Source organism: Temnothorax longispinosus, chromosome 2 (assembly GCF_030848805.1).
Source record: "Temnothorax longispinosus isolate EJ_2023e chromosome 2, Tlon_JGU_v1, whole genome shotgun sequence".
In the NCBI taxonomy this organism is placed as follows: Eukaryota; Metazoa; Arthropoda; class Insecta; order Hymenoptera; family Formicidae; genus Temnothorax; species Temnothorax longispinosus.
In genome coordinates this window covers 11,066,410-11,076,647 of record NC_092359.1, presented here as the reverse complement: position 1 = coordinate 11,076,647, position 10,238 = coordinate 11,066,410, and the positions used below count along the sequence as shown (strand labels likewise).

The 10,238-nt window shown below is 32.2% G+C and overlaps 1 protein-coding gene across 1 annotated transcript; it reads right to left on the bottom strand.

The window, feature by feature from the left end:
* Positions 1 to 7,486: 7,486 nt before the first annotated feature.
* On the bottom strand, positions 7,487 to 9,975 carry LOC139809188 (ATP-dependent DNA helicase pif1-like). The gene is made up of 3 exons (XM_071771899.1): positions 9,792 to 9,975; positions 8,619 to 9,719; positions 7,487 to 7,521 (listed from the first exon to the last, which is right to left on the bottom strand). Exons 1-3 carry the CDS (start codon positions 9,973 to 9,975, stop codon positions 7,487 to 7,489), a joined length of 1,320 nt encoding a protein of 439 aa, XP_071628000.1.
* Between the last annotated feature and the right edge of the window lie 263 nt (positions 9,976 to 10,238).

Sequence of the window (10,238 nt, the reverse complement as noted above, 5' to 3'; positions counted from 1 at the left end):
ATATTTCCTTATGTTAGGTATATTCACCTGTCAATCGCAAAATTCTCTGAATTATATGTTTTTCTGTTTTCCTATTATGATAATTGCAATAGCAAATCATTCACCATGATAGGAAAAAAGCTGTCTTTGCTGTTACATTCAATTGCCCAAATCCGTTTGCACCCCAGACATAGACTTTCCCTTTATCAGTCAGTGCAAATATATGACCATTTCCGCAGGATACTTTAACTAAACGTTAGACGGAACAGACTAGGTTACTCTGCAGTATTTGCATTCATAACTTCACAATATATCCACGTGTTTTTACAAGACTTTAGAAATTTTCTTTGAAAAGAAACGAATTAGGTACCTATTGTTTTGCCTGAGAGTTCGACCACTTCACATAATGAATTGGAATAAAGTGGAGTGGAAATACCCAATTGACCTACGGAATTTACACCCCAACTGTATGTTTTGTTGTTATCGGTAACTAGCACATAGAAATTTTTGCCGCATTTAAAGCATGTGATCTTCTTTTTGATAACCCTCAACTGCATATCTTCATAATATGTCTAAATTAAATAGCTATGATACATCGAAGTAAAGATCGTAACACTATAAACAATTATTATTGTAATACTTATCGTAATATTATCATTACTTTACCTGTCCATTATCAGTTAAAGCAATAAAGTAATTATGATTAGTTGTACATTTTATAATGCGCTTATTGCTCCAATCAAGCGTATAAGAATAATCTAAATATATAATAATCTAAATAATTATGACAATTATAACCTACATCATTAACGTTAATATCTAGATCGTTGATAGATTGAAGATTGGCTTCCCAAATATATTCCTTTCAAAAACAACATCATCATATAAGATATAGGTTTTTCTGCAGTTATAGAGTAAACAAGTATAGAATAGATTTGACTCACAGTTACATTATATTTATGATGTCATAAAGTAAAGTAATACAATATAAAGTAATGCAAAGACTAATAGAAAATTGAGATAATTACTTACATTTTAAATTATTTTCTATTTATTATTTAATTTAGTAAACATACAAAATTTCTATAAAAAATTACTAGACAAATTGATAAAAATGTAAATGTCATGTATATTTATGTTGTAAAATATTATGTTGTAAAATATTATTTATGTTGTAAAATATTATGCACATAAATACACATGATATAAAAATATTTGATAAGACTGAAATATGACGCGTAAAATAAAACACATAATATTATATACATATATAGTATGTAAATTTATTCTTTACAAAATCTTTAAAAATATAGAAAATGTATAAGATATGTAATATTTACTTTATTTTTTTTTTAATAGACACATTTTTGTAAAAGTAAAATTTACCTTAAATCTAAAATGGTTCACTTTTTTTTATTTCTACATGTTTTATTTATTATAAGAGACAAAAATTATCTTTTTTATTAATTTAATTTCTAAACATCAGAAAAATATTTAACACCTATTCCACAAAGAATTATACACTAGCTGTTGGAAAATTTTTGTAGTTTTGTTAAAAAAGGTCTTTGTTAAAATTTTTGTTAAAATAATCAACACACATGTGTAGATTTAACCCTTAACTAGCACGCGGGGTGTCAAACACCCCAAAACGAATTTCGTCAAGTTTAGGCATCTTTCTCGGTCGGTTAATCTATGAATTTCGCATAAAATTAATTAATAACAATTTTTTTTTCCATAACAAATTTATTTCAAGAATTTTTTTGAAGCCTCAAAACTAAAAATTTTATAGTTTAGGCTAATGGGTATCATTTTCTAGTGTTTAAGTTCTGTATGTACTTGATTTTTTTCAAGCTTATTGAAGCCTCCATTTCGCCGTACTCAACGTTCAAAATGTACAACACCCCGTGTGCAGATAACGTTCGATCGCAGACGTGTGCTAGTTAAGGATTAACATATGCTATGTTAATTAAACTTAACAATTTAAAAATGTAAAATTATTAAAATAATTTAAAAATTATGTTAAAGTAACAATTTAAACGTATTTATTAAATGTGTTAAAATTTATAGAAAAAGTGTTGATTTTACTCTATAATAGAAGTGGGAATAAAAATTTACAGAAAAAGAGTGTTAATTTTATCTTACAATCTTAACTTCTACATAAAAGTTATGTTAATTGTACACATAATTAACCTCAAATTACGATCAGAATTACATTTCCTTTCTGTTGAAATATTTTAACACTAGCTGGTTACCCGGGCTTCGCCCCGGAGAACATATGTAATAAGTAACATATGTAATAAGTAACATATGTAAGACACGCAAATAGTCTCTCTCTCCTTCTCTCTCCCTCTCTCTCTTTCTCTCTCTCTCTCTCTCTCTCTTTCTTTCTCTCTCCCTCTCTCCCACTCTCTCCCTCTCTCTCTCCCTCTCCCTCTCTCCCTCTCTCTCTCTCTTTTTCTCTCTTCCTCTCTCTCTCTCTCTCCCTCTCTCTCTTCCTCTCTCCCTCTCTCTCTCCCTCCCCCTCCCCCTCTCCTTCTCCCTCTCTCTCTCCCTCTCCCTTTCCCTCTCCCTTTTCCTCTCCCTCTCCCTCTCCCTTTTCCTCTCCCTCTTCCTCTCCCTCTCTCTCTCTCTCTCTCTCTTTCTCTCTCTCTTCCCCCCTCTTCCTCTCTTTCTGGAAAATTTCGTAACCGATTTCCAAAAAGATACCGGTTCTCAAAAAGATCGGTAACGAAAAACTATACAGTTTATAGCACTCCCCGGGAAATTCTACCCCTGTTTTATATACAATTCTTTAAAATTTGATCAATTATTTCCCGAAAAATTTGTCAAACTTCTGATACCAGTTTCCAAAAAGATCGGTAACAAAAAATTATATACTTTATAGCACTCCCCGGGAAATTCAACCCCTATTTTATGTACAATTCTTTGTCATTTAGTCATTTGGAACCGGTTTCCAAAAAGATCGGTAACAAAAAATAGTACACTTTATAGCACTCCTCAGGAAATTTTACCCTTACTTCATGTATAATTTTTTGAAATTTAATCAATTATTTCCTGAAAAATTGGAAAAATTAAAAAAACCGGTTTCCAAAAAGATCGGTAACAAAAACTGTACACATCATGGCGCTCCTCATAAATATTCTACCCTTACTTCATATACAATTCTTTGCGATTCGGTCAATTAATTTCCAAAAAATTGGAAAAATTTCTAATACCGGCTTCCAAAAAAATCGGTAACAAAAAATTATACACTTTATAGCACTCCCCGGAAAATTCTACCCCTGTTTCATATGTAATTCTTTGAAATTCGGTCAGTTATTTTCCGAAAAATTTGAAAAAATTAGAAAAACCGGTTTCCAGAAAATCGGTAACGAAAAACTATACACATCATGGCACTTCCCGGAAAATTCTACCCCTGTTTCATATATTTTTGGTAAAAATTCGGTCCAATTAATTTCCGAAAAATTAAAAAAATTTCTAATACCGGCTTCCAAAAAGATCGGTAACAAAAAATTATACACTTTATAGCACTCTCCGGAAAATTCCACCCCTGTTTCATACGTAATTCTTCGAGATTCGGTCGATTATTTCCCAAAAAATTAAAAAAATTAAAAAAATCGATTTCCAGAAAATCGGTAGCAAAAAACTATACACTTTATGGCACTCCCCAGGAAATTCTACCCCTATTTCATGTACCCTTGATAAAAATTCGGTCCACTAACGAATGAGTAGTTCGCGGACAGACGGACAGACGGACGGACGGACAAACAGTCGGGTTTTATATAATAGTATAGATATGTTACCATTTAATTAATATAAAGAAACCTTTATCCGCCAGTGATTAAAAACAAATTCAATTATTTATTGCTCGACTACCTGGCTAAATTTATACATAAGTGCACAACGTTTCGGCTCACGGTTAGAGCCCTTATCAAGTGCCGTCTGAAATAAATGAACATCGCGATATAACACCATACAAAATATAAATTAGAAATTAGTCATAAAAACAGAGAGCATTACCTAATCGTCAATAAGACTCGTCATATGTAAATCAAGACCTCCTTGCGTTCATGGGAATGTCCCAGCATTGTCACAAAGCACAAACTAAGGGAAATCACTCATATAAAACCAATATACAGAGAGAGAAATGCGACAATCAATTCTTACGTGTCTTAAATATTAAAATTCCACCACCAAGCATTTTAAGTTTGGGACTCTCCGATATGCGATGTTATGCGAGTGGAAGTACTCGGGAGACTGAACACTAACAAAGGAAAAGAATCAAGGAGTCAAAAGGTTGCCAAGAGAACTAACAAATATAAACAATTAAACTGACGAGATGACGTCGTCGTATACTGCGTTTAGATTATCTGTATTTCTCTGAAGATTAATAATGTTGTTATGTTTCTTTATAAAAAACATTTCAGCTATCTCTCTCTTTTTCGTATTACGCTCCTTGTGTAAAATCTTAGGCTCTGACCACTTAAAATTACGGTTATTGAGTAATCTATGTTTGCTCACAATAGAGTGATTACTGAAATGCTTCTTGATATCATTACAATTACCATTTAACACATCCATATTATGTTAAATTAATACAAAAATTTGAGTGGACCGTTTAGGACATGTGATTTACATTATATTTAACACAAATTTTCCAACAGTGTAAGAAATTTTATACAAATGTCAAATATTTTTGTTATAATATAAATTCTTAATATACCTCTACATCTCTCTCTTCAGTAACCAACAAAACGGTGTTTTGATAATTGTAGATAAACAACTTTATTTTTTTGCTGAACATAAATTGCTGAACACTTCTGTCGGTTGGATACAATAAAAAGCTAGAATGCCAAATTTGTTGCATGACTGCTGCCTAAGCCTTCGACAAAAATAATTACAGTGTTATTAAACACATATTGCCGTGTAAAAACGCGTAATCAATTAGTAAAATAATTAATTTGGCTCTCGCCTCATCGAAAAGTAACAGGTAATAATTCTCAAAATCTCACTTTGTCTGAAAAGTTGCACAAATTGATCTAAAACTGTATAATTTACTGTTCAATTTATGGCAACTGATTAATTGATTTAAACAAATATATAATAATCAACGTTTGAACGTTTAATATTTACTAATTTTTTAATATATTATCCAAATGTTCCGTAAACGTGAATATACTTTATATATATATATATATATATATATATATATATATATATATATATAATCTATAATATATATCCTATATTATATAATTATATATACTATATAATTCATATCTATTTAAGATTTCCACAGTTATCATCCAGATATCGTCAATGCGGGCGATAATCGTGAGTGAAATTCAACTTCCCAATAATGTGTGCGTGTACATAGGTTCATTTCATCGACTGCAATTAGTAAAAATTGCAAATCTGCTTATTTCATCGCTGCAGGACAGTATGCAAAGTCTGGTCTTACATTTAAGATCTCGAGCGATCGTATATAATTTCAAACAATGAAAAGAAAAATATAGCACAATATTGCAAGATCTTAAGACAAATTTAAATTGGTCTAGGGCTATAAACATGTGAAAAAATGAAACAATATATATGACTCATAAAATAATAGCTTTACATTTTCAAAAATTCTCAACTGTGAATATTATTACACATGATTGCCCGATTTGCTTATATTTCTCCCATACTGAAAAAAATAGAAGAGAAGACGAAGAAGAAGGTATATGTATAGTATTGTACATTGTTCCTGTAACGATGGAGACCCACGACAAAAGCACAAAGGCCACAAATAAGCATAAAGGGTCTCACTAAATCCACTTTCACATTACATTTAAAGTTATTTGTCGGTACTTGATGAAAGTCTTAAGATTTTATCCAGCCGATGAAATAATCGTACAACATCTCGAGGTGGTACTCGAGATAACCTTGGATATAAGATGTGTTGGAAAGGAAAAACTTGCCAAAATTTGAACGCACTTATTTCACACCTGTGCTCTATCGAGTAATCATCAGCATCAAAACTCTGATCATCATCAGAGTTCTGATCTTTTTCGAATCTCTCAATAGACGTCATAATGATCAGTACGTATTAATAACACTAAACAATTGTAGTATTAAATAATACTGTGCAATTACTGTATTAAATATCGCAATGCACCACGAATGCTTCAAATCGGAAGAAACAAATAACTCTTTTCCTTTTAGCCTTAAATTTTTCTCTCGGAGTCAACGTGAGTTTGCCCGCGCGTGGTATTAATGTACGTCCGGTAAATCACCTAAGTAAAATTTATGTTTATAAACGCTAGAACGTGACTAGAGTTCTTCGTCCCCTTTTACGGAAGAGGAGGGATTTTGGTTTCCTCCAATTTTAACGGAAATCTTTATTCGGTCACTATCTATATAATAGTGATGTGGATCTATCTGTTGTTGTCTGGAACGCGATATGAATTAACGACCCGAATTTTTGAATGAGGAATTTCGCACCTCGAATAGCTTTTATGATTCATACCAATAGTAAAATGTTAATCCAACGCTGTGAGTGGTTGCGGTCAATCGCAACGCGGTCAAATACGGGACACACTCATTGTTACCGAATGAGATAATTTGTGGACGTAAATATTCTCAACTTTTATCGTAAGACATTGCTTCTCAACTTCTATCGTAAAATCGCTTGTCGACTGCAAAGACAAGAAACAAGAATAGTTATATATACATATGTATAAATCTGTTTCAATATATCAAATAAAAAATTTAAATAATTATTGATTGCAACGTAAGAGCAGTGTTAATTTTCGTGCAAAGAATCCTGAGACGAATAATAAGTGTCGTTTTTAACATCTCATAATCACGTTAAAAATGTTTTCCAGGAAAATGTTTCCCAGAAAAATAGAAAATTTCTCCAACAAGAAAAAATATGTTAAACGTTTCAATAAATAATTAAATATCATTGAAACATTAAAATAATAAAAAATACTTAAATGCAATTAAAACGTTAGTTTGATATATTGAATATCAAGGATAAAATAATTATTTTTTCACAACACCTCCACGGAAAGTTCAACTTTTCATGCCTGTAGAGAGGGGCGAAAGTGGCCAATTTCACGCCAGGACGGCATTAGCGGGACGAAAGTAACCACTTTCCTCCCTAGGGCGGAAAGTGATCACTTTCGTACCGCTAAACAGGGACGAAAGTGGCCACTTTCTGCCCTAGGGACGAAAGTGATCACTTTCCGCCCTAAGGAGGAAAGTGGTTACTTTCGTCCCGCTATGCCGTCCTGGCGTGAAATGGCCACTCTCGCCTCTCTCTAGGCATGGAGGTCGAACTTTCCGTAAAGATATTGTGAAAAATATCGTGTGCACCTCGGGGCAAAAGCTTTTTCAGACTCGTGTGATTTGCCGCCCGAGCCTTCGGCTCGGGCGGCAAACTTCACGCTCGCCTGAAAAACGCTACTTTCGCCCCTTGGTGCACAATATACTATAGTTAAATAACTTTATTTAGTTAATTGAGCTAGTCCATATCTGATGATTTGAATTTATCCAGAGCTAAAATTAATTAAAGCCAACCATTGACACACATAACACATAGAGTAAGCTTCGCGCGCTCAGACTTATTATGCGGACACCAATGTTAACCACTTATGGTGTTATCATTTATCAATTCAGTATTTTCAACACAAATAAAAAATGTAAGCATCACTTTCTATTATAATAAAACTATTATAATCAATATTGTAATAATCGTACAGACGGAAAGTCAAGAAACAATTTTAATATATAATAGCTTATGTTAACATTTATTAAGCATATAATAACAATTGCGTTTAACTAAATTTGTTAAAATGTTATAACAGGATTAATACAGGATTGACATATACATGTGCCCAAATAAGTAATATTTTTTAATTTTTTGGTGTTTTTGATATAAAATCGCGTTTGTGTATATATTTTTGTGCGTACTTTAATTCTGTAAAAGATTTTTGCAATATTCTATAAAGTCAATTAAAAGATCCATCTAAAAACGATAATGTCGGTAAATCATACGGCTGTAGGATCCCCTTAAACCATCTGGACCCGCAGTATTGGTCGTTCTTTTCCTTGTATATTATTTTACTTATATAATAATGTACGCATATGATTAAGTATATTTTTTACTAAAATTTATGTTTACATAATTAAAGTAATTATTTCAAAATATAAATTTACAATTAATTTTACAATTTTTTCCTGATAAGATCATCTTCCAAGAGACACGATATATAGTGTCTCGCGCCAAGTATACGCGCAGCGAGACCGCACCGTGTATCTTTACGCGATTTTAATTTACATAAATTTTTATATTAGTTATTATAATTTTTTATTCATAAATAAGTTCTATTATACATAATTACTGACAATACAAAATGTTTCTAAAAAACTGATATTACCCACGGTATGTAATTATACTTTTCGAAAACGTTTTTTCGAAATAGGAATCGTTTGTGCTTGCGGTAGAAATGTTCGTATTAGTCGATTATATTCGGTAATAGCTTTTTCACTTACTTTTACAGCTGAAGGATCAAAGTTAATTAAATGCAATCCATCCGAAGACGGTAATCGGGATAACGCAACATATGACTGAGCACAACTAAATATAGAATTACCTATATCCATAACAGCGTTTTGCAAGGTTAATCCTTGACTTTTATGAATGGTTATGCCATAACTGAGAGTTATGGGAAATTGTTTTCTGATAACATATGCTTTCTCCATTATTTTAAACTTGACACTTACTCTTTCAATACAATACTCCAAACCAGACGGTAAAAGAAGTTTAATCTTTTCTACACAATCGGTAGATATATCCCGCACAACAGAAATAACTGTAGCAATTGTACCATTTACCAGGCCCAAAGTGACATCAATATTGCGTCTTATCATAACTTTCGCTCCAATTTTAATTGTAATTTGTTTCAAAAGCCCAGCTGTATTGGTATCATCGTCTTCATTATCCGTCAATCGCTTTTGTACCTTTCGTTTAATATAATTATCACAGTCAAGCGTATCTTGAGCAATTAATAATATTTCTTTCGAAGCAATACGACTTAGCATTGCAGTGTTAAGAACATCGCACAAATAACGAGTAGGCAGTAAACAAACAGTGTTAGGCGGCAAATTATCAAGATAATTACACAATTCGTATAATCTTTCATCGAAAGACTGACCTTTCAATGATATTCTTCTTTTCTCGAGAATCTCAGAATCAGAAGTTGTCAATAAACCAATACGAACTCTCGAGAGTAATTCACGATAAGCTGTATCTCCTTGCTGACGCATATTGATCGTCAATTCATCATATTGAAATTTTTGCCACAACCATTCCTCAGGAGTAGTCCCCACACTGCCAATATATTTATTAAATTCTGCTTTTGATAGTGGAACAAAGATAAAATTTTCACGTACAGGAGGTAATTGAAGCAGATCTCCAAATAAAAGAACATGCTTTCCACCAAAGAAATCGTCATCCATGGTATCAAATATTTGACATAGTCGTAAATGTATATACATGAAAGTTAAATTAGATATCATTGATATTTCATCAATTATAATAAGACTAACATCTTTAAGATCTGCTCGTAAAACTTTCAAAACGTGATCAGATAATAGTGTATACTTAGGAGACTGATCACCATGTTCAACAGGTAACTGCAATTGCCTGTGATTTGTTAAACCATCGATATTAAACGCCGCTATACCGGTAGGTGCTGTTACAGCAGTATCCTTGTGAAGATTTTGTTTTATCCAGCATTTAATTGTTTTAATTAAAAAACTTTTACCAGTACCACCTTCTCCGCTAACGTATAATAGTAATTGTTTAAATTGTTCGTTATCCGGCGATATCTTTACGGCGTTGATGACTCTGTCAAATATTCTTCTTTGATCTGCGTTCAGATTTGAAATCATTTCAGATACATCGATTTCCTGATTTAATTTGTCACCAAGATCCTTAAAATCTTGCATTGCTTCACCAGCCTCAATATTTTGAACCTATTGGATTATCGGGATCATCTTGAGACTCATGCTGTTTTTCCAAATTATCTAAATATTGTTCAACTAATTGCTTCGCAGTTTCAAATGCTTTTTGCACTTCCTCTAATTTTTCATGATATTGCAATGCTTCCGTAAGATATAACTTTTCCTTGTGAAATGCTTCTGTATATATATCACATCCGTCTTTAAGATCTTCTATTTTCCGCCACGGTTTAAACATGAGCAGTAATGAA

Coding starts and splice junctions, on each gene's coding strand:
- LOC139809188 (XM_071771899.1), bottom strand. CDS start 9,975: ATGCAAGATTTTAAGGATCTTGGTGACAAATTAAATCAGGAAATCGAT. Junction 9,720..9,791: donor TAGCGGAGAAGGTGGTACTG/GTAAAAGTTTTT, acceptor CTGCTGTAACAG/CACCTACCGGTATAGCGGCG. Junction 7,522..8,618: donor AAACGCTGTTATGGATATAG/GTAATTCTATAT, acceptor AATTAATTTTAG/CTCTGGATAAATTCAAATCA.